This window comes from Lonchura striata, chromosome 4 (assembly GCF_046129695.1).
Source record: "Lonchura striata isolate bLonStr1 chromosome 4, bLonStr1.mat, whole genome shotgun sequence".
NCBI classification, from domain to species: Eukaryota; Metazoa; Chordata; class Aves; order Passeriformes; family Estrildidae; genus Lonchura; species Lonchura striata.
Genome location: NC_134606.1, coordinates 66980231 through 67006051, shown reverse-complemented (window position 1 = coordinate 67006051; position 25821 = coordinate 66980231). Strand labels below are relative to the sequence as shown.

The 25821-nt window shown below is 54.2% G+C and overlaps 1 protein-coding gene across 1 annotated transcript; it reads right to left on the bottom strand.

Moving 5' to 3' along the window:
- Window positions 1–4479: 4479 nt before the first annotated feature.
- LOC144246176 (serine/threonine-protein kinase pim-1-like) lies at window positions 4480–7851 on the bottom strand. Its single transcript, XM_077782635.1, has 6 exons — window positions 7842–7851; window positions 6281–6384; window positions 6138–6188; window positions 5474–5840; window positions 4905–5081; window positions 4480–4583 (listed from the first exon to the last, which is right to left on the bottom strand). Exons 1-6 carry the CDS (start codon window positions 7849–7851, stop codon window positions 4480–4482), a joined length of 813 nt encoding a protein of 270 aa, XP_077638761.1.
- Between the last annotated feature and the right edge of the window lie 17970 nt (window positions 7852–25821).

The window sequence follows — 25821 nt, the reverse complement described above, 5'->3', positions numbered from 1 at the left end:
CTTCCAGAATAGAAAAGAAAAAGAAAATTGAGGCTTTTTGAGGGTGTGTATTAGATAAACTTTTGTCTGATAGTTCCTATTTATTGATATTCTGTGGTCAATATCACCGTTAGAGTTTGAAAATCACCTATCCAATCTCTGTAGTATGTTGAGAACTTCAAATATAGACGTTTCAATATTTGCAAAATAGTACTTATTTCACTTGGGTTAAATTTAAACTGGGTTAATAATGGGGAAGCACAGCAAAATCTTCCAGCAACAACTACTTGGAGCAGTGTCTTGGTTTGAAAAGACAGGTGTCTGCTAAAGAAGGCAGAAGCCTCCCCTGAAACGGAAAATGTAAACCCCCTCCCTCCAAATCATTATAATTTTAAAATTAAAAGGCTCTCGGGTGAAGATATGGGAATAACAGTTCTTGTCCTAGTTTGATACGGAAAGAGAATTTTTTCCGGAAGGACGAGGTCAATTTAGATATTAACCAATTGAAGGTGGACACACCTCTGGGAATATAGAGGGGTTAAAAGCAGAGTTCCCAGGGGAACTCGCTCTCTTTAGTTCTGGTCAGCGTGTAGTGCAGCCTCCCCCGCCCGGCCCGGGGCCGGGTGGGGAGGGGAAGGCCCATGGCCTGACGGAGGTAAGGCCGAAGGGTGGAGGGACTGAAACCGGGCTGGCCCCTGCAGATGGAAGGGTGGAAGAAATCTAAGATGTCTCCGTCCCCCCGCAGAGAAACACAAGATACACAAGAAACACATAGAAACACAAGATGTAGAGCTGTATTTTCTTCAAGAGTCTGTGCCACAAGAGACTCCTGCCTCCCTCGAAGGGCTGAGTATCGATTGTTTAGAAGGTAAAAACCTGAGTGGGGTCTAGATTGTGTCTCACTGTAGTTTGTTAGAGTTAGGTGGTAGGAAGATGAATGCTTTGCAAGGTTTCAATTTGATCTTTGTGTATTTTTTCTTTCCCTTTTTTCCTTTCTCTTTTCTTTTGTAGTAGTAGCTTAATAAAGTTTTTTTTTTTCTGTTATTAAGCTTAGGCCTATTTTGCTCTGCTCTAAATTCCACTTCACAGCATTCAAGGGAGGGATCACATTTTCATGGGAGCACTGGCATTGTGCCAGTGTCAAACCATGACATTTTTGGTTCCCTGACCGGGAAAAATAAAATAAAATCAAATAAGACAAGATAAGCTAGTGATAACATAAAAGCTGTAAGATGAAATCAAAGAATAATAAAAGCAAAGCTTGTGTTAAGTTTTGAAATAAATTAGGGTAGAAATTTAGTATAAGTTGCTGTTTCATATAGAATGTGTTAAATGTAATTTTGATACTGATTTTTTTTTTTTTTGTAATCAGTGTTCTCCGAAGCAAAGGGTAGAGTGTCGTAGTTTGACACGGAAAGAGAATTTTTTCCAGAAGGAAGAGATCAATTTAGATATTAACCAATTGAAGGTGGACACGCCTCTGGGAATATAGAGGGGTTAAAAGCAGAATTCCCAGGGGAACTCGCTCTCTTTAGTTCTGGTCAGTGTGTAGTGCAGCCCCCCCCGCCCGGCCCATGGCTGGGTGGGGAGGGGAAGGCCCATGGCCTGACGGAGGTAAGGCCGAAGGGTGGAGGGACTGGAACCGGGCTGGCCCCTGCAGATGGAAGGGTGGAAGAAATCTAAGATGTCTCCGTTCCCCCCCCGCCAGAGTTTCTCTCCCGAGAGAGAGAGAGAAAGAGACATCGGCAGTTTTGTCAGCAATTCCACTGTGAGGAAGGAGGAGCGGGGGGAGCTGCAAGGTGCCCAGTGCGTGGGAGTTGCCGGAGTCTGGGCATCGAGCCATCCGTGCGGAGTTTGAACTTTTAACCCTTTCTTGAGAAATGAAAGCTTTGTGAATTTTTCCTTCCCCTCCTCAGTTTAAAAGAGAGGAAGAGAGACACCTTAGACCCTGGGATGTTAGAAGGAGAAATTCTAGATGGGAGGGGGACAAGGAGTGGCTTTTGACTGGACTTTTCCGTGTTAGCCACAAACTGAACTAATCTTTTCTTTTAAGAGAGACTGTATTTTGAGAAAATGCCAGTGAGTCAAGAGACCTGTTTCAGCTGGGAAGACACAGAAGTGAACAGAGAAAAAAGTTAGAGGGTTTGTGGTGGCGCCCCCTGTCTTTAAAGGAAAGAGAAGAAGATCTCTGTTTTTAAACCCTCAGCTCTAGGGGAAATGGGAAAATAGGGGGGACAGTGGACCCAAACAATGAAAAACTGAACTGTTGTTTTTCTTCCCTCTTGGCAGGGCATCCTTGAAAGGAAATATCCTAAAAGCAGTCTGTCCATCCATGCATTGGTGGTGAGAGCACTGTGCATAGAAAAGAGAAGGTTACTATAGCAAACTTTTCTCCGGGCGGTGCCATGTGTGACATAGAAACACAAGATGTAGAGCTGTATTTTCTTCAAGAGTCTGTGCCACAAGAGAGGCTCCTGCCTCCCTCGAAGGCGCTGAGTATCGATTGTTTAGAAGGTAAAAACCTGATTGGGGTCTAGATTGTGTCTTACTGTAGTTTGTTAGAGTTTGGTGGTAGGAAGAGGAATGCTTTGCAAGGTTTTCATTTGATCTTTGTGTATTTTTTCTTTCCTTTTTTTCCTTTCTCTTTTCTTTTGTAGTAGTAGCTTAATAATGTTTTTTTTTTTTCTGTTATTAAGCTTAGGCCTGTTTTGCTCTGCTCTAAATTCCACTTCACAGCATTCAAGGGAGGGATCACATTTTCATGGGAGCATTGGCATTGTGCCAGTGTCAAACCATAACAGTTCTTTACTAGGAAAACTCAAAAATACAAATGTAATAGGACAAAGCTCAACAAAAAGAAACGAGTGAGAGAGTCAGAATAAGACCTGACACCCTGTGGGTCAGGGTGGTGGCAGCATCCCATTAAATGGTGGCTGCAGTTCTCCTGCAGTGCCAGCTGTGCTTCTGCTGGAGCAGGGATCCTGTAGAAAGGTGGAGTTTTCTTCTGAAGGCCCAGTAGTGGTATAGATGGGCCTGGTCTTCCTCTGGGAATCCAGTGGCAAAGAAAGCTGCACCTCCGGGAATCCAGTTGGGAGAAAGGTTGCCCTGGTGTCCCAAAATCTCTGATTATACCCAGTTAGGAATACTTGGTTCCTCCCCCTGGGCAGAAGATCTCCCAGTGAGATGATATAATTTTATCAGCCATGCAGGGCCACTCCATGGCCCATTACCAGCAGATTTCTCCCCAGAGGGAGTATTGGTTTGTAGAAGAGATAAAGAAAACTGCACAATGGACAGAAGAAAACTGCCACACCTCCAACAGGTGGCAGAGAGAATACACACATTGCCTTGCAATCTAGGACAAGGAGTAACCAAGCAGTTTGGTTGGATTATTGTAGGAAGAAAAGTTACAAATGCTCACTTGAAGAGGGCAGAAGATGCTGAACAACTTCCAGCTTGCTTTAGATCTACCTAAAGAAAAAAAATACATCCCAGGGTTGTGGTGTATAACATTTCTGGATTGTCAGTGTTCAATTTATGGATGGAAAGGAGTGGGGAGAGGGGGAACTTGCAATACCTCTGGGAAGGGAGGATGCTTTCACTCCCGGAAAACCTCTGCCACAAATGGCATTCCTGAGATCAGGGCTCCACCTTTTCAGCGTAAGGGTGGTTGTGATGGAATGGGATTGCTTGGTTCCAGTTTTGCTCTGACAGTGGGAATGAGAGCAGGAGAATGCGCTGTTGCCTCGCAGAGGCAGCCACACTATTTTCTGAAGGTGGCACAGGTTTAGTAGATGGAACCTGCCACAGGCGGGCAGCTGGGTGCTTTCCTGTGACTGGTTACTGCGCTTTCCATTACCATCGGTTGTTTTTAAGGCAGCAGAAGATATTTTTGGGGGGTAAAATGAGACCAGCACTGTGGGAATGACTCTGGCATGTCAACATTTCCTGTGGGCTCCATGCACATGACTTAGGATGATGCAGACCAAGCTGGTCAAGTGCCTAGCCCTGCCTCCCATTTCATAGGAAGAAATAAAAAAGAGCTCAGCAGCGCTCAACCTGAAATGATATTTTGTAGCTTCTGGCTCTCCTCAGAGTTCTGCTAAGAGAGGAACGTCTCTGTCCCGGAAACCAAATAACCCTTGGAATTCACACATGGACCTGTGTGTCGCTTCAAGAGACACCAAGAAGCCCTGCCACTTTGCAAGGGCAGCTGTTGTTCCGCTGCTGAATTTCTTGGCTGGGCAAAGCCCCTCCTACCCGCACTACGGCCTGAGCTGGAAGATAGAAAGAACCAGCCGGGAGGGCAGGCATGGAAAGCTTGACAAAGGCTGAAGGCAGCACTCTGATTCCCCCTTTTCCCAAGACGTTTCTTTAGCTGAAGTTGCTGAAAAGAACCAGCCCCTTGACACACCACAATGGGTTGGTTGTTTTATTTTTCGGGTTCTCAGTCCTGCGTGGAACTCGGAAAGTGGGTGCTGCAGAGGCTCCGGCAAGGCATCAAAAGCGCCGGCCCCGCACCCAAGGGTGGCATGAGATCTCCTCCAGCTCCGGCCTGTCCGCAGGGTGCTTGGCCAAACACCATCGGATCAGGTGCTGGAGCTCTGGGGGGAGAAGGCAGAAAGCGCCGGTCACCGGCAGAGTCTCCTGCCCAGCTGCCCCCGTCGCCCGCGGGGCCCGGGCCATGTTGTGCCGGGCTCTGGGCCGTGCCGGGCTCCCGACCGGCTCTGCCCCACGCAGGAGAGCGGCACGGCGGGACACGGCCGCCTCCTCCGGCCGCCCGTGCCGCGCTGACCCCGTCGGCACGGGCCCCTCCTGCGGCTGGCCCTGGAGGGCAGATCCACGTCCCACGGAGCTGGTGAGGGCCGCGCCGAGCTGCGCGCCGCCAGCTGCCAAAGCCCGCCGGCTTGAGGCCGGACACCCACCTGGAGAGAGCTGCTGCCGGAAGATGAGCTTGCCCAGCACGATGTCAGGCTCATCCTGGAAGGGGAGGCTCCCGCAGACCATGACGTACAGCAGCACGCCCAGGGACCAGATGGTGGCCGCGTGGCCGTGGTAGCAGCCGAGCCAGATCCACTCGGGTGGGCTGTACACGCGCGTTCCTAGGGGAGACAGGCGGCGCTGGCCAGGCGCAGGCTGCTGCCTTCCAGAGCCTGGCGCCGGCCTCCTGGCCGAGGCAGGGGCTGCAGCCGTGGGCACAGCTTCCCCCCGAGGCCACCCCACGTCCCCCAGCCAGCTGGCCAAAGGCACGAAACCATTCCGCAAGGCCAAGAAGGCCAGCGGAGCAGCCCAGGCCATCGTGGGCCTGCTGAGCCCAGGGGCCAGGAGCTGCTTTTGCCCCCCCTCTGTCGGCAGGGCCGGCAGCCAGCTAATGGGGCTCGGCATCCGCCCCGTTCCTAAAGGCGGCCGGCTGCAGGACGCAGCCCGCAGCCCAGGAGGGAACGGGGCCGTGCGGTGCCTGGCACCGGGAGCAGGGCCCAGGCCATGGGCTCACCGGCAAAGCCCGTGAAGGCCCGCTCCTGGAGGAAGGTGCCGCAGCCGAAGTCAATGAGCTTCAGGTGGCCGCTCTCCGGGTTCACCAGGAGGTTCTCTGGCTTGATGTCCCGGTGCAGGACGCCGCAGGCGGTGCAGTGCCGCACGGCCTCCAGCACCTGGCAGAAAAGGCAGCGCGCCTGCTCCTCGCACAGGCAGCCCTGCTCCTGCAGGAACTGCAGGAGATCCTGCGATGCCTCCGGACGCTCCAGGACCAGCACGAAGCTGTCAGGCAGCTCAAACCAGTCCAGGAGCTGGATGATGTTGTGGCATCCAGAGCCCACCTTCTCCATGAGCACCACCTCCAAGGGCACGCGGGTGCCGTCGGGCTGTGAGCAGGAGAAAGTCAGTGCCTGCAGCAGCCTGCTGCTGCTGCTGCTGCTGCTGCAGCAGCCCTGGGGCTGCGCTGCGCCCTGCCCGGGATGCCCCAGTGCCCCCTGGCGCAGCCTCCCAGGCGCTTGCGCTTCCTCCCGCCCGGGGGATGCTCGGGGGTGCCGCTGCCCGGCCCCAGCTCCGCTCTCCGGTGTGCCCAGGCCCGCGGGGCTGCGGCTCCGCACGCTGAGCCCGCCCCGGGATTCTCCCTGCCCGCCACGCCCCGCTCTGTCCCGCTGGCCCCGTTCACTCACCAGCTCGTCCCACTGCAGGACGCTCTCCCGGGCCACGCGTTTGATGGCCACCTGCGAGCCACGGAGAGAGGAGGGCTGAGCTCCAGCCCTGCCGCTCCCCGCCGCTGCCCCTCCTGCCCCGCCCGGCCGTGGCGGCCACTCACCGGGCTCCCGTCCGAGAGGCGGATGCCCGAGTAGACGGTGCTGAAGCCGCCGCTGCCCAGCTGCGGGCCCCACAGGTACAGCTCCTGCCGCTGCCTCTGTTGCCCTGCGGCCGAGAGAAGCCATCAGCCTTGCGCCCAGAACCCCCCGCAAGTGCCCGCGAGTGAAGCGGGCCGGGCCCCCGCGGCCGCCGCGCTCTCACCTGCTTCCTGCTGCGCGCCGGGCAGCGGCCACCGCCCTGCAGCCGCCGGGCTGGCGAGCGGCAGAGCCGGGCCGGGGCAGCGCGCACAGGCGGCTGCGGCAGCCCCGGGGCAGCGGGGCAGGGCGGCACCGTCGCTGTCCCCGGCGGCGTGGGCTGGGCTCTGCTCCTGACGACGGCCGGGGCTGCAGCCCGAGCCTTGGCACAGGGGGATGCCAGGAGCGGCTGCAAGGCAGACAGGGCTTTTTCAAGCCGTGCCGTCGGAGGCACTGGAAACAGCCGGCGACTAGGCTGCTCGCAGGGGCCCTGGCCTGGCCTGGCCGCGCCCCTCCAGAGCCCCGGGGGAGCCGCAGGCAGCTCCTCGGGAGATCTCACCTGCTACTAGAAAGGCCTTGGCTGCACTCGAGGGCTGTCTTGGGCAGCTTCCTGCAGATGGAGGAACCTCCGTGCTGTCTGGAGGCCCGTCTCCACCACCAGGCTGGGGCTGTTGCTGGCGGGCAGAACCAGAAGAGCGTCCTGGCTGTCCTGGTTGCTGTGGGATGCCCACTGCTGGCTCCAGGATGCTTGCTGCCCCGCCAGCTGCTCCTGAGCGGGCTCCCCTGCATCGGTCTGGGCTCCCAGTTGGACTTCTGGGCCTTCCCTTGCCACGTCAAGGGTCAGGATGTTGCCTGTGTTGTTGAAGTCCCAGAGTCCAAGGGAGCTGGGAGACCTGTCCACGGGCTCTGCTCTTTCCGCAGGCTGACAGGTCTCACTGAGCCTCTGCAAGGGATGCAGGCTGTCAGAGATAGCAGAGGCCCCTGGCTGGATGCAGGGTCTCTGACAGCCTGAGCTTCCTGCATGAATGGAGATGTCTCTCCCCTGCTGTGCCGTCCTTGCAGGCCTTGAGGCTCTCCCAGGGATGGAGAAACTTGCTGGGAGCAGCCTGTGGACGGGATGGAGGCTTCTGGAGGAGCTGGCTAAGCCACAGCAGGGCAGGTGGCCTTGGTTCTGCAGCTCCTCCAGTTCTTTCCACAATGCCTGCCACATCCCAGAATAGAGCGGCTCACGTGTCCCGTTGCCATCCCCGAGGTGCAGCATCAGTTCCTGCAGCTCCCGGGCCTCTGCCAGGCAGGGGCCGCAGCTGCAGGGGCTGCCCAGGGGGCTGGCGGGAGCACGTGGCCGCTTGCCAGGAGTCGCCCGAGGCCTGGGGAACCTGGGAGCCGCAGGGGCTCCTCGCTTCCTCCGTGAGCCTCTGGGCTGGACCCTGGGGCGCTTCCTCCACTTCCCTCTCCGTGTCCGCCGGCCCCGCGGTTGCCGGTGGCCAAAGGCCCACCAGACAGCCACGGCGGCCAGCAGCAGGAGAAGCACGGTCAGTAGGACGTCACCGTCACCCATGGCTCCGGCACGTCCCGTCGCGACTGCACTGGCAGCTGCGGGCGCTGGCCCGTCTCACACAGCCACAGCGCAGTGATGTCACAGCGATGTCACAGTGCTGCGGCCAGCACAGCCCTGGGACATCACAGCCCTGCCTCACGCCAGCGCTCTGCCCCTTTGTGCAGTCACAGCCCTGCCTCGGCCCCGCCCTCCGCAGTGCCCCAGGAGGGATGAGGGGGCTCCCCAGGGGCACTTGCCAGCTCTCTGGAGCAGAGCGGGTGGAAGATTCTTCTTTACGTAGGACACAGGGATGAGGAGGGGAATGTTGATGGTCTCACCTCCTTGCTGGCAGAGCACGGGACATGGATTGTCCAATGTGACACTGCAAAGTCCTTGAGGAGGGCAAGCCCCACTCAGCAACATCCAAGACATCTGTGTGCTATCCACCATATTCCCATGCTGAATCCAAACCCAGCTCTTTGCCGCTCCCTGGGAAGAAAATGGATCCTATCCCACTGAAAGCCAGTACATCTGCCCATTCTTCACCCAGCACACCCTTTCTGTGTGTCACACAGCTGGACACCTGCTCCAGGTGTATTCTGTGAGGGACAGGATCAAAACTGCACTTAAAACCCTGAAATAGAACCTGCTTTGCCTTCCCATCATCCATGAGACCAGGCCAGGACATCGCTGCTGTTTCTGTGCTGCTGGAACTCCAGTGGTGTTAGCTCCAGTTGAGGGATCTGTGACCTGTGGATGAGCCCAGACAGGAGCAGGACACCCGCAGACATCCGCGGCTGGGAATAAGCCCATGGCAGAGCAGGAATCTCTCAGAGTACCTGTGGCCATGGTTGTTTCCATGCCCAAGAAGGGATTGTGGCCCAGGGATAAACCTGAAGCCTCTGTGGCTGTGGATTAGGCCATGCTCATCAGGTAGCCCTCGAAACATCAGTGCCTGTGCCTGGGGTCGTGCTGGAGCACCTGAGAGCCATGACCATGGAAGAACCCCTGGCAGAGCAGTTACAGCCTTGGGGGTGCTGCAGCCGTGGTTCAGGCCACATCCTTTTCTTTAGTGGGGATGGAAAACTTCATTGCCTATACTTTGTATAAAATCATGTTTGTAAAAATGTAAGGTTCTAAATTCTTAGGTTCAGGACAAATAAAACACTGCTAATTTTCCTTCAGCTATTTCGTTACTTGTTCCATGGTTATCTTTAAGAGTGAATAAAGGATACAAAAGGCGCTCTTAAAAATGAATTTCAAGAGCTCTTTGGAATTTTGTTTTCAAAGGAGAATGAAATAAAGAGGATTGATAGTATGACCTATGCAGCTGGTGACAAGCTTGGCATTATGTTTAAGCTTTTTTTAAATTATTGGATATAGCCACTTTTTAAGAAATCTTGCATGTATATTTATACTGTTAGTTTTTAAAGTAGAAAAGTGTAAGCTGATGTTTTGTAGAAGCAGCTGAATGCATTGGTCTTCCTGGCAGGTTTGGCTGAGTTGTGTTGGTGAGTGTGTGTTTTGGTTTTGTTGCAGTTATCCTGGAGAGGATGGTCTGGGCAGGAGAAAAAGGCTCTCTGCAAACCTAGCAAACAAAAGTACCTTGTAGCTGGGCTTTGTTTCAGAGCTGGATCTACACACATCCTTTTCTTATGCAGCCTTGGAAATTGCACCGCTCCTTTGCTGTTAATGACAAGGTTATTTAAATATGGCAAGGTAATCTGGACTCTTAAATCATGGTAGCCTTGCACAGCACAGCGTGATCCCTTCTGTTCCCGAAGAAATCTTGGAAGTTTTATGGAAGAAATTGCCCCTTCAAGGCAAATTAATAAAACACTTTATTCTGTGAACTTCATCCTAACATGAGCACTGTGTGAGCAGTGCTCCAAGCAGTGTCCAACTAGAGTCACCCTTGAAAACTGGAATCTGAAGGATCATCAGCCTGCCTGGGTCACTTTGTTGGATGCATGGCATTGCTGGTAAATTTGTTTCTTCAGAATAGAAAAGAAAAAGAAAATTGAGGCTTTTTGAGGGTGTGTATTAGATAAACTTTTGTCTGATAGTTCCTATTTATTGATATTCTGTGGTCAATATCACCGTTAGAGTTTGAAAATCACCTATCCAATCTCTGTAGTATGTTGAGAACTTCAAATATAGATGTTTCAATATTTGCAAAATAGTACTTATTTCACTTGGGTTAAATTTAAACTGGGTTAATAATGGGGAAGCACAGCAAAATCTTCCAGCAACAACTACTTGGAGCAGTGTCTTGGTTTGAAAAGACAGGTGTCTGCTAAAGAAGGCAGAAGCCTCCCCTGAAACGGAAAATGTAAACCCCTTCCCTCCAAATCATTATAATTTTAAAATTAAAAGGCTCTCGGGTGAAGATATGGGAATAACAGTTCTTGTCCTAGTTTGATACGGAAAGAGAATTTTTTCCGGAAGGACGAGGTCAATTTAGATATTAACCAATTGAAGGTGGACACACCTCTGGGAATATAGAGGGGTTAAAAGCAGAATTCCCAGGGGAACTCGCTCTCTTTAGTTCCGGTCAGCGTGCAGTGCAGCCTCCCCCGCCCGGCCCGGGGCCGGGTGGGGAGGGGAAGGCCCATGGCCTGATGGAGGTGAGGCCGAAGGGTGGAGGGACTGAAACCGGGCTGGCCCCTGCAGATGGAAGGGTGGAAAAAACCTAAGATGTCTCCGTCCCCCCGCAGAGAAACACAAGATACACAAGAAACACATAGAAACACAAGATGTAGAGCTGTATTTTCTTCAAGAGTCTGTGCCACAAGAGACTCCTGCCTCCCTCGAAGGGCTGAGTATCGATTGTTTAGAAGGTAAAAACCTGAGTGGGGTCTAGATTGTGTCTCACTGTAGTTTGTTAGAGTTAGGTGGTAGGAAGATGAATGCTTTGCAAGGTTTCAATTTGATCTTTGTGTATTTTTTCTTTCCTTTTTTTCCTTTCTCTTTTCTTTTGTAGTAGTAGCCTAATAAAGTTTTTTTTTTTTTCTCTTATTAAGCTTAGGCCTGTTTTGCTCTGCTCTAAATTCCACTTCACAGCATTCAAGGGAGGGATCACATTTTCATGGGAGCACTGGCATTGTGCCAGTGTCAAACCATGACATTTTTGGTTCCCTGACCGGGAAAAATAAAATAAAATCAAATAAGACAAGATAAGCTAGTGATAACATAAAAGCTGTAAGATGAAATCAAAGAAGAATAAAAGCAAAGCATGTGTTAAATTTTGAAATAAATTAGGGTAGAAATTTAGTATAAGTTGCTGTTTCATATAGAATGTGTTAAATGTAATTTTGATAGTGATTTTTTGTTTCTTTTTTTGTAATCAGTGTTCTCTGAAGCAAAGGGTAGAGTGTCGTGGTTTGACACAGAAAGAGAATTTTTTCCGGAAGGAAGAGATCAATTTAGATATTAACCAATTGAAGGTGGACACGCCTCTGAGAACACAGAGGGGTTAAAAGCAGAATTCCCAGGGGAACTCGCTCTCTTTAGTTCCGGTTAGTGTGTAGTGCAGCCTCCCCCGCCCGGCCCGTGGCTGGGTGGGGAGGGGAAAGGCCATGGCCTGACGGAGGTAAGGCCGAAGGGTGGAGGGACTGGAACCGGGCTGGCCCCTGCAGATGGAAGGGTGGAAGAAATCTAAGATGTCTCCGTTCCCCCCCCCAGAGTTTCTCTCCTGAGAGAGAGAGAGAAAGAGACATCGGCAGTTTTGTCAGCAATTCCACCGTGAGGAAAGAGGAGCGGGGGGAGCTGCAAGGTGCCCTGTGCGTGGGAGTTGCCGGAGTCTGGGCATCGAGCCATCCGTGCGGAGTTTGAACTTTTAACCCTTTCTTGAGAAATGAAAGCTTTGTGAATTTTTCCTTCCCCTCCTCGGTTTGAAAGAGAGGAAGAGAGACACCTTAGACCCTGGGATGTTAGAAGGAGAAATTCTAGATGGGAGGGGGACAAGGAGTGGCTTTTGACTGGACTTTTCCGTGTTAGCCACAAACTGAACTAATCTTCTTTTAAGAGAGACTGTATTTTGAGAAAATGCCAGTGAGTCAAGAGACCTCCTTCAGCTGGGAAGACACAGAAGTGAACAGAGAAAAAAGTTAGAGGGTTTGTGGTGGCGCCCCCTGTCTTTAAAGGAAAGAGAAGAGAAGAAGATCTCTGTTTTTAAACCCTCAGCTCTAGGGGAAATGGGAAAATAGGGGGGACAGTGGACCCAAACAATGAAAAACTGAACTGTTGTTTTTCTCCTCTCTTGGCAGGGCATCCTTGAAAGGAAAAATCCTAAAAGCAGTCTGTCCATCCATGCATTGGTGGTGAGAGCACTGTGCATAGAAAAGAGAAGGTCACTATAGCAAACTTTTCTCCAGGCGGTGCCATGTGTGACATAGAAACACAAGATGTAGATCTGTATTGAAGAGTCTGTGCCACAAGAGAGACTCCTGCCTCCCTCGAAGGCGCTGAGTATCGATTGTTTAGAAGGTAAAAACCTGATTGGGGTCTAGATTGTGTCTCACTGTAGTTTGTTAGAGTTTGGTGGTAGGAAGAGGAATGCTTTGCAAGGTTTTCATTTGATATTTGTGTATTTTTTCTTTCCCTTTTTTTCCTTTCTCTTTTCTTTTGTAGTAGTAGCTTAATAAAGTTTTATTTCTGTTATTAAGCTTAGGCCTGTTTTGCTCTGCTCTAAATTCCACTTCACAGCATTCAAGGGAGGGATCACATTTTCATGGGAGCATTGGCATTGTGCCAGTGTCAAACCATAACAGTTCTTTACTAGGAAAACTCAAAAATACAAATGTAATAGGACAAAGCTCAACAAAAAGAAACGAGTGAGAGAGTCAGAATAAGACCTGACACCCTGTGGGTCAGGGTGGTGGCAGCATCCCATTAAATGGTGGCTGCAGTGCTCCTGCAGTTCCAGCTGTGCTTCTGCTGGAGCAGGGATCCTGTAGAAAGGTGGAGTTTTCTTCTGAAGGCCCAGTAGTGGTATAGATGGGCCTGGTCTTCCTCTGGGAATCCAGTGGCAAAGAAAGCTGCACCTCCGGGAATCCAGTTGGGAGAAAGGTTGCCCTGGTGTCCCAAAATCTCTGATTATACCCAGTTAGGAATACTTGGTTCCTCCCCCTGAGCAGAAGATCTCCCAGTGAGATGATATAATTTTATCAGCCATGCAGGGCCACTCCATGGCCCATTACCAGCAGATTTCTCCCCAGAGGGAGTATTGGTTTGTAGAAGAGATAAAGAAAACTGCCCAATGAACAGAAGATAACTGCCACACCTCCAACAGGTGGCAGAGAGAATACACACATTGCCTTGCAATCTAGGACAAGGAATAACCAAGCAGTTTGGTTGGATTATTGTAGGAAGAAAAGTTACAAATGCTCACTTGAAGAGGGCAGAAGATGCTGAACAACTTCCAGCTTGCTTTAGATCTACCTAAAGAAAAAAAATACATCCCAGGGTTGTGGTGTATAACATTTCTGGATTGTCAGTGTTCAATTTATGGATGGAATGGAGTGGGGAGAGGGGGAACTTGCAATACCTCTGGGAAGGGAGGATGCTTTCGCTCCTGGAAAACCTCTGCCACAAATGGCATTCCTGAGATCAGGGCTCCACCTTTTCAGCGTAAGGGTGGTTGTGATGGAATGGGATTGCTTGGTTCCAGTTTTGCTCTGACAGTGGGAATGAGAGCAGGAGAATGCGCTGTTGCCTCGCAGAGGCAGCCACACTATTTTCTGAAGGTGGCACAGGTTTAGTAGATGGAACCTGCCACAGGCGGGCAGCTGGGTGCTTTCCTGTGACTGGTTACTGCGCTTTCCATTACCATCGGTTGTTTTTAAGGCAGCAGAAGATATTTTTGGGGGGTAAAATGAGACCAGCACTGTGGGAATGACTCTGGCATCTCAACATTTCCTGTGGGCTCCATGCACATGACTTAGGATGATGCAGACCAAGCTGGTCAAGTGCCTAGCCCTGCCTCCCATTTCATAGGAAGAAATAAAAAAGAGCTCAGCAGGGCTCAACCTGAAATGATATTTTGTAGCTTCTGGCTCTCCTCAGAGTTCTGCTAAGAGAGGAACGTCTCTGTCCCGGAAACCAAATAACCCTTGGAATTCACACATGGACCTGTGTGTCGCTTCAAGAGACACCAAGAAGCCCTGCCACTTTGCAAGGGCAGCTGTTGTTCCGCTGCTGAATTTCTTGGCTGGGCAAAGCCCCTCCTACCCGCACTACGGCCTGAGCTGGAAGATAGAAAGAACCAGCCGGGAGGGCAGGCATGGAAAGCTTGACAAAGTCTGAAGGCAGCACTCTGATTCCCCCTTTTCCCAAGACGTTTCTTTAGCTGAAGTTGCTGAAAAGAACCAGCCCCTTGACACACCACAATGGGTTTGCTGTTTTATTTTTCGGCTTCTCAGTCCTGCGTGGAACTCGGAAAGTGGGTGCTGCAGAGGCTCCGGCAAGGCATCAAAAGCGCCGGCCCCGCACCCAAGGGTGGCATGAGATCTCCTCCAGCTCCGGCCTGTCCGCAGGGTGCTTGGCCAAACACCATCGGATCAGGTGCTGGAGCTCTGGGGAGAGAAGGCAGAAAGCGCCGGTCACTGGCAGAGTCTCCTGCCCAGCTGCCCCCGTCGCCCGCGGGGCCCGGGCCATGTTGTGCCGGGCTCTGGGCCGTGCCGGGCTCCCGACCGGCTCTGCCCCACGCGGGAGAGCGGCACGGCGGGACACGGCCGCCTCCTCCGGCCGCCCGTGCCGCGCTGACCCCGTCGGCACGGGCCCCTCCTGCGGCCGGCCCTGGAGGGCAGATCCACGTCCCGCGGAGCTGGTGAGGGCCGCGCCGAGCTGCGCACCGCCAGCTGCCAAAGCCCGCCGGCTTGAGGCCGGACACCCACCTGGAGAGAGCTGCTGCCGGAAGACGAGCTTGCCCAGCACGATGTCAGGCTCATCCTGGAAGGGGAGGCTCCCGCAGACCATGACGTACAGCAGCACGCCCAGGGACCAGATGGTGGCCGCGTGGCCGTGGTAGCAGCCGAGCCAGATCCACTCGGGCGGGCTGTACACGCGCGTTCCTAGGGGAGACAGGCGGCGCTGGCCAGGCGCAGGCTGCTGCCTTCCAGAGCCTGGCGCCGGCCTCCTGGCCGAGGCAGGGGCTGCAGCCGTGGGCACAGCTTCCCCCCGAGGCCACCCCACGTCCCCCAGCCAGCTGGCCAAAGGCACGAAACCATTCCGCAAGGCCAAGAAGGCCAGCGGAGCAGCCCAGGCCATCGTGGGCCCGCTGAGCCCAGGGGCCAGGAGCCGCTTTTGCCCCCCCTCTGTCGGCAGGGCCGGCAGCCGGCTCCTGGGGCTCGGCATCCGCCCCGTTCCTAAAGGCGGCCGGCTGAAGGACGCAGCCCGCAGCCCAGGAGGGAACGGGGCCGTGCGGTGCCTGGCACCGGGAGCAGGGCCCAGGCCATGGGCTCACCGGCAAAGCCCGTGAAGGCCCGCTCCTGGAGGAAGGTGCCGCAGCCGAAGTCAATGAGCTTCAGGTGGCCGCTCTCCGGGTTCACCAGGAGGTTCTCTGGCTTGATGTCCCGGTGCAGGACGCCGCAGGCGGTGCAGTGCCGCACGGCCTCCAGCACCTGGCAGAAAAGCCAGCGCGCCTGCTCCTCGCACAGGCAGCCCTGCTCCTGCAGGAGCTGCAGGAGATCCTGCGATGCCTCCGGACGCTCCAGGACCAGCACGAAGCTGTCAGGCAGCTCAAACCAATCGAGGAGCTGGATGATGTTGTGGCATCCAGAGCCCACCTTCTCCATGAGCACCACCTCCAAGGGCACGCGGGTGCCGTCGGGCTGTGAGCAGGAGAAAGTCAGTGCCTGCAGCAGCCTGCTGCTGCTGCTGCTGCTGCTGCAGCAGCCCTGGGGCTGCGCTGCGCCCTGCCCGGGATGCCCCAGTGCCCCCTGGCGCAGCCTCCCAGGCGCTTGCGCTTCCTCCCGCCCGGGGGATGCTCGGGGGTGCCGCTGCCCGGCCCCAGCTCCGCTCTCCGGTGTGCCCAGGCCCGCGGGGCTGCGGCTCCGCACGCTGAGCCCGCCCCGGGATTCTCCCTGCCCGCCGCGCCCCGCTCTGTCCCGCTGGCCCCGTTCACTCACCAGCTCGTCCCACTGCAGGACGCTCTCCCGGGCCACGCGTTTGATGGCCACCTGCGAGCCACGGAGAGAGGAGGGCTGAGCTCCAGCCCTGCCGCTCCCCGCCGCTGCCCCTCCTGCCCCGCCCGGCCGTGGCGGCCACTCACCGGGCTCCCGTCCGAGAGGCGGATGCCCGAGTAGACGGTGCTGAAGCCGCCGCTGCCCAGCTGCGGGCCCCACAGGTACAGCTCCTGCCGCTGCCTCTGTTGCCCTGCGGCCGAGAGAAGCCATCAGCCTTGCGCCCAGAACCCCCCGCAAGTGCCCGCGAGTGAAGCGGGCCGGGCCCCCGCGGCCGCCGCGCTCTCACCTGCTTCCTGCTGCGCGCCGGGCAGCGGCCACCGCCCTGCAGCCGCCGGGCTGGCGAGCGGCAGAGCCGGGCCGGGGCAGCGCGCACAGGCGGCTGCGGCAGCCCCGGGGCAGCGGGGCAGGGCGGCACCGTCGCTGTCCCCGGCGGCGTGGGCTGGGCTCTGCTCCTGACGACGGCCGGGGCTGCAGCCCGAGCCTTGGCACAGGGGGATCCCAGGAGCGGCTGCAAGGCAGACAGGGCTTTTTCAAGCCGTGCCGTCGGAGGCACTGGAAACAGCCGGCGACTAGGCTGCTCGCAGGGGCCCTGGCCTGGCCTGGCCGCGCCCCTCCAGAGCCCCGGGGGAGCCGCAGGCAGCTCCTCGGGAGATCTCACCTGCTACTAGAAAGGCCTTGGCTGCACTCGAGGGCTGTCTTGGGGCAGCTTCCTGCAGATGGAGGAACCTCCGTGCTGTCTGGAGGCCCGTCTCCACCACCAGGCTGGGGCTGTTGCTGGCGGGCAGAACCAGAAGAGCGTCCTGGCTGTCCTGGCTGCTGGGGGATGCCCACTGCTGGCTCCAGGACGCTTGCTGCCCCGCCAGCTGCTCCTGAGCGGGCTCCCCTGCATCGGGCTGGGCTCCCAGTTGGACTTCTGGGCTTTCCCTTGCCACGTCAAGGGTCAGGATGTTGCCTGTGTTGTTGAAGTCCCAGAGTCCAAGGGAGCTGGGAGACCTGTCCACGGGCTCTGCTCCTTCCGCAGGCTGACAGGTCTCACTGAGCCTCTGCAAGGGATGCAGGCTGTCAGAGATAGCAGAGGCCCCTGGCTGGATGCAGGGTCTCTGACAGCCTGAGCTTCCTGCATGAATGGTGATGTCTCTCCCCTGCTGTGCCATCCTTGCAGGCCTTGAGGCTCTCCCAGGGATGGAGAATCTTGCTGGGAGCAGCCTGTGGACGGGATGGAGGCTTCTGGAGGAGCTGGCTAAGCCACAGCAGGGCAGGTGGCCTTGGTTCTGCAGCTCCTCCAGTTCTTTCCACAATGCCTGCCACATCCCGGAGTAGAGCGGCTCACATGTCCCGTTGCCATCCCCGAGGTGCAGCATCAGTTCCTGCAGCTCCCGGGCCTCTGCCAGGCAGGGGCCGCAGCTGCAGGGGCTGCCCAGGGGGCTGGCGGGAGCACGTGGCCGCTTGCCAGGAGTCGCCCGAGGCCTGGGGAACCTGGGAGCCGCAGGGGCTCCTCGCTTCCTCCGTGAGCCTCTGGGCTGGACCCTGGGGCGCTTCCTCCACTTCCCTCTCCGTGTCCGCCGGCCCCGCGGTTGCCGGTGGCCAAAGGCCCACCAGACAGCCACGGCGGCCAGCAGCAGGAGAAGCACGGTCAGCAGGACGTCACCGTCACCCATGGCTCCGGCACGTCCCGTCGCGACTGCACTGGCAGCTGCGGGCGCTGGCCCGTCTCACACAGCCACAGCGCGGTGATGTCACAGCGATGTCACAGTGCTGCGGCCAGCACAGCCCTGGGACATCACAGCCCTGCCTCACGGCAGCGCTCTGCCCCTTTGTGCAGTCACAGCCCTGCCTCGGCCCCGCCCTCCGCAGTGCCCCAGGAGGGATGAGGGGGCTCCCCAGGGGCACTTGCCAGCACTCTGGAGCAGAGCGGGTGGAAGATTCTTCTTTACGTAGGACACAGGGATGAGGAGGGGAATGTTGATGATCTCACCTCCTTGCTGGCAGAGCATGGGACATGGGTTGTCCAATGTGACACTGCAAAGTCCTTGAGGAGGGCAAGCCCCGCTCAGCAACATCCAAGCCATCCGTGTGCTATCCACCATATTCCCGTGCTGAATCCAAACCCAGCTCTTTGCCGCTCCCTGGGAAGAAAATGGATCCTATCCCACTAAAAGCCAGTACATCTGCCCATTCTTCACCCAGCACACCCTTTCTGTGTGTCACACAGCTGGACACCTGCTCCAGGTGTATTCTGTGAGGGACAGGATCAAAACTCCACTTAAAACCCTGAAATAGAACCTGCTTTTCCTTCCCATCATCCATGAGACCAGGCCAGGACATCGCTGCTGTTTCTGTGCTGCTGGAACTCCAGTGGTGTGAGCTCCAGTCGAGGGATCTGTGACCTGTGGATGAGCCCAGACAGGAGCAGGACACCCGCAGACATCTGCGGCTGGGAATAAGCCCATGGCAGAGCAGGAATCTCTCAGAGTACCTGTGGCCATGGTTGTTTCCATGCCCAAGAAGGGATTGTGGCCCAGGGATAAACCTGAAGCCTCTGTGGCTGTGGATTAGGCCATGCTCAGCAGGTAGCCCTCAAAACATCAGTGCCTGTGCCTGGGGTCCTGCTGGAGCACCTGAGAGCCATGACCATGGAAGAACCCCTGGCAGAGCAGTTACAGCCTTGGGGGTGCTGCAGCCGTGGTTCAGGCCACATCCTTTTCTTTAGTGGGGATGGAAAACTTCATTGCCTATACTTTGTATAAAATCATGTTTGTAAAAATGTAAGGTTCTAAATTCTTAGGTTCAGGACAAATAAAACACTGCTAATTTTCCTTCAGCTATTTTGTTACTTGTTCCATGGTTATCTTTAAGAGTGAATAAAGGATACAAAAGGCGCTCTTAAAAATGAATTTCAAGAGCTCTTTGGAATTTTGTTTTCAAAGGAGAATGAAATAAAGAGGATTGATAGTATGACCTATGCAGCTGGTGACAAGCTTGGCATTATGTTTAAGCTTTTTTTAAATTATTGGATATAGCCACTTTTTAAGAAATCTTGCATGTATATTTATACTGTTAGTTTTTAAAGTAGAAAAGTGTAAGCTGATGTTTTGTAGAAGCAGCTGAATGCATTGGTCTTCCTGGCAGGTTTGGCTGAGTTGTGTTGGTGAGTGTGTGTTTTGGTTTTGTTGCAGTTATCCTGGAGAGGATGGTCTGGGCAGGAGAAAAAGGCTCTCTGCAAACCTAGCAAACAAAAGTACCTTGTAGCTGGGCTTTGTTTCAGAGCTGGATCTACACACATCCTTTTCTTATGCAGCCTTGGGAATTGCACCGCTCCTTTGCTGTTAATGACAAGGTTATTTAAATATGCCAAGGTAATCTGGACTCTTAAATCATGGTAGCCTTGCACAGCACAGCGTGATCCCTTCTGTTCCCGGAGAAATCTTGGAAGTTTTATGGAAGAAATTGCCCCTTCAAGGCAAATTAATAAAACACTGTATTCTGTGAACTTCATCCTAACATGAGCACTGTGTGAGCAGTGCTCCAAGCAGTGTCCAACTAGAGTCACCCTTGAAAACTGGAATCTGAAGGATCATCAGCCTGCCTGGGTCACTTTGTTGGATGCATGGCATTGCTGGTAAATTTGTTTCTTCCAGAATAGAAAAGAAAAAGAAAATTGAGGCTTTTTGAGGGTGTGTATTAGATAAACTTTTGTCTGATAGTTCCTATTTATTGATATTCTGTGGTCAATATCACCGTTAGAGTTTGAAAATCACCTATCCAATCTCTGTAGTATGTTGAGAACTTCAAATATAGACGTTTCAATATTTGCAAAATAGTACTTATTTCACTTGGGTTAAATTTAAACTGGGTTAATAATGGGGAAGCACAGCAAAATCTTCCAGCAACAACTACTTGGAGCAGTGTCTTGGTTTGAAAAGACAGGTGTCTGCTAAAGAAGGCAGAAGCCTCCCCTGAAACGGAAAATGTAAACCCCCTCCCTCCAAATCATTATAATTTTAAAATTAAAAGGCTCTCGGGTGAAGATATGGGAATAACAGTTCTTGTCCTAGTTTGATACGGAAAGAGAATTTTTTCCGGAAGGACGAGGTCAATTTAGATATTAACCAATTGAAGGTGGACACACCTCTGGGAATATAGAGGGGTTAAAAGCAGAGTTCCCAGGGGAACTCGCTCTCTTTAGTTCTGGTCAGCGTGTAGTGCAGCCTCCCCCGCCCGGCCCGGGGCCGGGTGGGGAGGGGAAGGCCCATGGCCTGACGGAGGTAAGGCCGAAGGGTGGAGGGACTGAAACCGGGCTGGCCCCTGCAGATGGAAGGGTGGAAGAAATCTAAGATGTCTCCGTCCCCCCGCAGAGAAACAAAAGATACACAAGAAACACATAGAAACACAAGATGTAGAGCTGTATTTTCTTCAAGAGTCTGTGCCACAAGAGACTCCTGCCTCCCTCGAAGGGCTGAGTATCGATTGTTTAGAAGGTAAAAACCTGAGTGGGGTCTAGATTGTGTCTCACTGTAGTTTGTTAGAGTTAGGTGGTAGGAAGATGAATGCTTTGCAAGGTTTCAATTTGATCTTTGTGTATTTTTTCTTTCCCTTTTTTCCTTTCTCTTTTCTTTTGTAGTAGTAGCTTAATAAAGTTTTTTTTTTTCTGTTATTAAGCTTAGGCCTATTTTGCTCTGCTCTAAATTCCACTTCACAGCATTCAAGGGAGGGATCACATTTTCATGGGAGCACTGGCATTGTGCCAGTGTCAAACCATGACATTTTTGGTTCCCTGACCGGGAAAAATAAAATAAAATCAAATAAGACAAGATAAGCTAGTGATAACATAAAAGCTGTAAGATGAAATCAAAGAATAATAAAAGCAAAGCTTGTGTTAAGTTTTGAAATAAATTAGGGTAGAAATTTAGTATAAGTTGCTGTTTCATATAGAATGTGTTAAATGTAATTTTGATACTGATTTTTTTTTTTTTTGTAATCAGTGTTCTCCGAAGCAAAGGGTAGAGTGTCGTAGTTTGACACGGAAAGAGAATTTTTTCCAGAAGGAAGAGATCAATTTAGATATTAACCAATTGAAGGTGGACACGCCTCTGGGAATATAGAGGGGTTAAAAGCAGAATTCCCAGGGGAACTCGCTCTCTTTAGTTCTGGTCAGTGTGTAGTGCAGCCCCCCCCGCCCGGCCCATGGCTGGGTGGGGAGGGGAAGGCCCATGGCCTGACGGAGGTAAGGCCGAAGGGTGGAGGGACTGGAACCGGGCTGGCCCCTGCAGATGGAAGGGTGGAAGAAATCTAAGATGTCTCCGTTCCCCCCCCGCCAGAGTTTCTCTCCCGAGAGAGAGAGAGAAAGAGACATCGGCAGTTTTGTCAGCAATTCCACTGTGAGGAAGGAGGAGCGGGGGGAGCTGCAAGGTGCCCAGTGCGTGGGAGTTGCCGGAGTCTGGGCATCGAGCCATCCGTGCGGAGTTTGAACTTTTAACCCTTTCTTGAGAAATGAAAGCTTTGTGAATTTTTCCTTCCCCTCCTCAGTTTAAAAGAGAGGAAGAGAGACACCTTAGACCCTGGGATGTTAGAAGGAGAAATTCTAGATGGGAGGGGGACAAGGAGTGGCTTTTGACTGGACTTTTCCGTGTTAGCCACAAACTGAACTAATCTTTTCTTTTAAGAGAGACTGTATTTTGAGAAAATGCCAGTGAGTCAAGAGACCTCCTTCAGCTGGGAAGACACAGAAGTGAACAGAGAAAAAAGTTAGAGGGTTTGTGGTGGCGCCCCCTGTCTTTAAAGGAAAGAGAAGAAGATCTCTGTTTTTAAACCCTCAGCTCTAGGGGAAATGGGAAAATAGGGGGGACAGTGGACCCAAACAATGAAAAACTGAACTGTTGTTTTTCTTCCCTCTTGGCAGGGCATCCTTGAAAGGAAATATCCTAAAAGCAGTCTGTCCATCCATGCATTGGTGGTGAGAGCACTGTGCATAGAAAAGAGAAGGTTACTATAGCAAACTTTTCTCCGGGCGGTGCCATGTGTGACATAGAAACACAAGATGTAGAGCTGTATTTTCTTCAAGAGTCTGTGCCACAAGAGAGGCTCCTGCCTCCCTCGAAGGCGCTGAGTATCGATTGTTTAGAAGGTAAAAACCTGATTGGGGTCTAGATTGTGTCTCACTGTAGTTTGTTAGAGTTTGGTGGTAGGAAGAGGAATGCTTTGCAAGGTTTTCATTTGATCTTTGTGTATTTTTTCTTTCCTTTTTTTCCTTTCTCTTTTCTTTTGTAGTAGTAGCTTAATAATGTTTTTTTTTTTTCTGTTATTAAGCTTAGGCCTGTTTTGCTCTGCTCTAAATTCCACTTCACAGCATTCAAGGGAGGGATCACATTTTCATGGGAGCATTGGCATTGTGCCAGTGTCAAACCATAACAGTTCTTTACTAGGAAAACTCAAAAATACAAATGTAATAGGACAAAGCTCAACAAAAAGAAACGAGTGAGAGAGTCAGAATAAGACCTGACACCCTGTGGGTCAGGGTGGTGGCAGCATCCCATTAAATGGTGGCTGCAGTTCTCCTGCAGTGCCAGCTGTGCTTCTGCTGGAGCAGGGATCCTGTAGAAAGGTGGAGTTTTCTTCTGAAGGCCCAGTAGTGGTATAGATGGGCCTGGTCTTCCTCTGGGAATCCAGTGGCAAAGAAAGCTGCACCTCCGGGAATCCAGTTGGGAGAAAGGTTGCCCTGGTGTCCCAAAATCTCTGATTATACCCAGTTAGGAATACTTGGTTCCTCCCCCTGGGCAGAAGATCTCCCAGTGAGATGATATAATTTTATCAGCCATGCAGGGCCACTCCATGGCCCATTACCAGCAGATTTCTCCCCAGAGGGAGTATTGGTTTGTAGAAGAGATAAAGAAAACTGCACAATGGACAGAAGAAAACTGCCACACCTCCAACAGGTGGCAGAGAGAATACACACATTGCCTTGCAATCTAGGACAAGGAGTAACCAAGCAGTTTGGTTGGATTATTGTAGGAAGAAAAGTTACAAATGCTCACTTGAAGAGGGCAGAAGATGCTGAACAACTTCCAGCTTGCTTTAGATCTACCTAAAGAAAAGAAATACATCCCAGGATTGTGGTGTATAACATTTCTGGATTGTCAGTGTTCAATTTATGGATGGAAAGGAGTGGGGAGAGGGGGAACTTGCAATACCTCTGGGAAGGGAGGATGCTTTCACTCCCGGAAAACCTCTGCCACGAATGGCATTCCTGAGATCAGGGCTTCACCTTTTCAGCGTAAGGGTGGTTGTGATGGAATGGGATTGCTTGATTCCAGTTTTGCTCTGACAGTGGGAATGAGAGCAGGAGAATGCGCTGTTGCCTTGCAGAGGCAGCCACACTATTTTCTGAAGGTGGCACAGGTTTAGTAGATGGCACCCTCCACAGGCAGGCAGCTGGGTGCTTTCCTGTGACTGGTTACTGCGCTTTCCATTACCATCGGTTGTTTTTAAGGCAGCAGAAGATATTTTTTGGGGGTAAAATGAGACCAGCACTGTGGGAATGACTCTGGCATCTCAACATTTCCTGTGGGCTCCATGCACATGACTTAGGATGGTGCAGACCAAGCTGGTCAAGCGCCTAGCCCTGCCTCCCATTTCATAGGAAGAAATAAAAAAGAGCTCAGCAGGGCTCAACCTGAAATGATATTTTGTAGCTTCTGGCTCTCCTCAGAGTTCTGCTAAGAGAGGAACGTCTCTGTCCCTGAAACCAAATAACCCTTGGAATTCACACATGGACCTGTGTGTCGCTTCAAGAGACACCAAGAAGCCCTGCCACTTTGCAAGGGCAGCTGTTGTTCCGCTGCTGAATTTCTTGGCTGGGCAAAGCCCCTCCTGCCCGCACTAGGGCCTGAGTTTGAAGATATAAAGAACCAGCCGGGAGGGCAGGCATGGAAAGCTTGACAAAGGCTGAAGGCAGCACTCAGATTCCCCCTTTTCCCAAGACGTTTCTTTAGCTGAAGTTGCTGACAAGGACCAGCCTTGACACACCACAATGGGTTTGCTGTTTTATTTTTCGGGTTCTCAGTCCTGCGTGGAACTCGGAAAGTGGGTGCTGCAGAGGCTCCGGCAAGGCATCAAAAGCGCCGGCCCTGCACCCAAGGGTGGCATGAGATCTCCTCCAGCTCCGGCCTGTCCGCAGGGTGCTTGGCCAAACACCATCGGATCAGGTGCTGGAGCTCTGGGGGGAGAAGGCAGAAAGCGCCGGTCACTGGCAGAGTCTCCTGCCCAGCTGCCCCCGTCGCCCGCGGGGCCCGGGCCACGTTGTGCCGGGCTCTGGGCCGTGCCGGGCTCCCGACCGGCTCTGCCCCACGCAGGAGAGCGGCACGGCGGGACACGGCCGACTCCTCCGGCCGCCCGTGCCGCGCTGACCCCGTCGGCACGGGCCCCTCCTGCGGCCGGCCCTGGAGGGCAGATCCACGTCCCGCGGAGCTGGTGAGGGCCGCGCCGAGCTGCGCGCCGCCAGCTGCCAAAGCCCGCCCGCTTGAGGCTGGACACCCACCTGGAGAGAGCTGCTGCCGGAAGACGAGCTTGCCCAGCACGATGTCAGGCTCATCCTGGAAGGGGAGGCTCCCGCAGACCATGACGTACAGCAGCACGCCCAGGGACCAGATGGTGGCCGCGTGGCCGTGGTAGCAGCCGAGCCAGATCCACTCGGGCGGGCTGTACACGTGCGTTCCTAGGGGAGACAGGCGGCGCTGGCCGGGCGCAGGCTGCTGCCTTCCAGAGCCTGGCGCCGGCCTCCTGGCCGAGGCAGGGGCTGCAGCCGTGGCCACAGCTTCCCCCCGAGGCCACCCCGCGTCCCCCAGCCAGCTGGCCAAAGGCACGAAACCATTCCGCAAGGCCAAGAAGGCCAGCGGAGCAGCCCAGGCCCTCGTGGGCCCGCTGAGCCCAGGGGCCAGGAGCCGCTTTTGCCCCCCCTCTGTCGGCAGGGCCGGCAGCCGGCTCCTGGGGCTCGGCATCCGCCCCGTTCCTAAAGGCGGCCGGCTGCAGGACGCAGCCCGCAGCCCAGGAGGGAACGGGGCCGTGCGGTGCCTGGCACCGGGAGCAGGGCCCAGGCCATGGGCTCACCGGCAAAGCCCGTGAAGGCCCGCTCCTGGAGGAAGGTGCCGCAGCCGAAGTCAATGAGCTTCAGGTGGCCGCTCTCCGGGTTCACCAGGAGGTTCTCTGGCTTGATGTCCCGGTGCAGGACGCCGCAGGCGGTGCAGTGCTGCACGGCCTCCAGCACCTGGCAGAAAAGCCAGCGCGCCTGCTCCTCGCACAGGCAGCCCTGCTCCTGCAGGAACTGCAGGAGATCCTGCGATGCCTCCGGACGCTCCAGGACCAGCACGAAGCTGTCAGGCAGCTCAAACCAGTCCAGGAGCTGGATGATGTTGTGGCATCCAGAGCCCACCTTCTCCATGAGCACCACCTCCAAGGGCACGCGGGTGCCGTCGGGCTGTGAGCAGGAGAAAGTCAGTGCCTGCAGCAGCCTGCTGCTGCTGCTGCTGCTGCTGCAGCAGCCCTGGGGCTGCGCTGCGCCCTGCCCGGGATGCCCCAGTGCCCCCTGGCGCAGCCTCCCAGGCGCTTGCGCTTCCTCCCGCCCGGGGGATGCTCGGGGGTGCCGCTGCCCGGCCCCAGCTCCGCTCTCCGGTGTGCCCAGGCCCGCGGGGCTGCGGCTCCGCACGCTGAGCCCGCCCCGGGATTCTCCCTGCCCGCCACGCCCCGCTCTGTCCCGCTGGCCCCGTTCACTCACCAGCTCGTCCCACTGCAGGACGCTCTCCCGGGCCACGCG

Bases quoted from the DNA above. Each gene is read 5' to 3' on its own strand.
- LOC144246176 (XM_077782635.1), bottom strand. The intron at 6,189-6,280 runs GTGAGTGGCCGC...CGTGGCTCGCAG, and splicing joins GCCTCTCGGACGGGAGCCCG to GTGGCCATCAAACGCGTGGC. The intron at 5,082-5,473 runs GTGAGCCCATGG...TGTCTCCCCTAG, and splicing joins GGCCTTCACGGGCTTTGCCG to GAACGCGCGTGTACAGCCCA.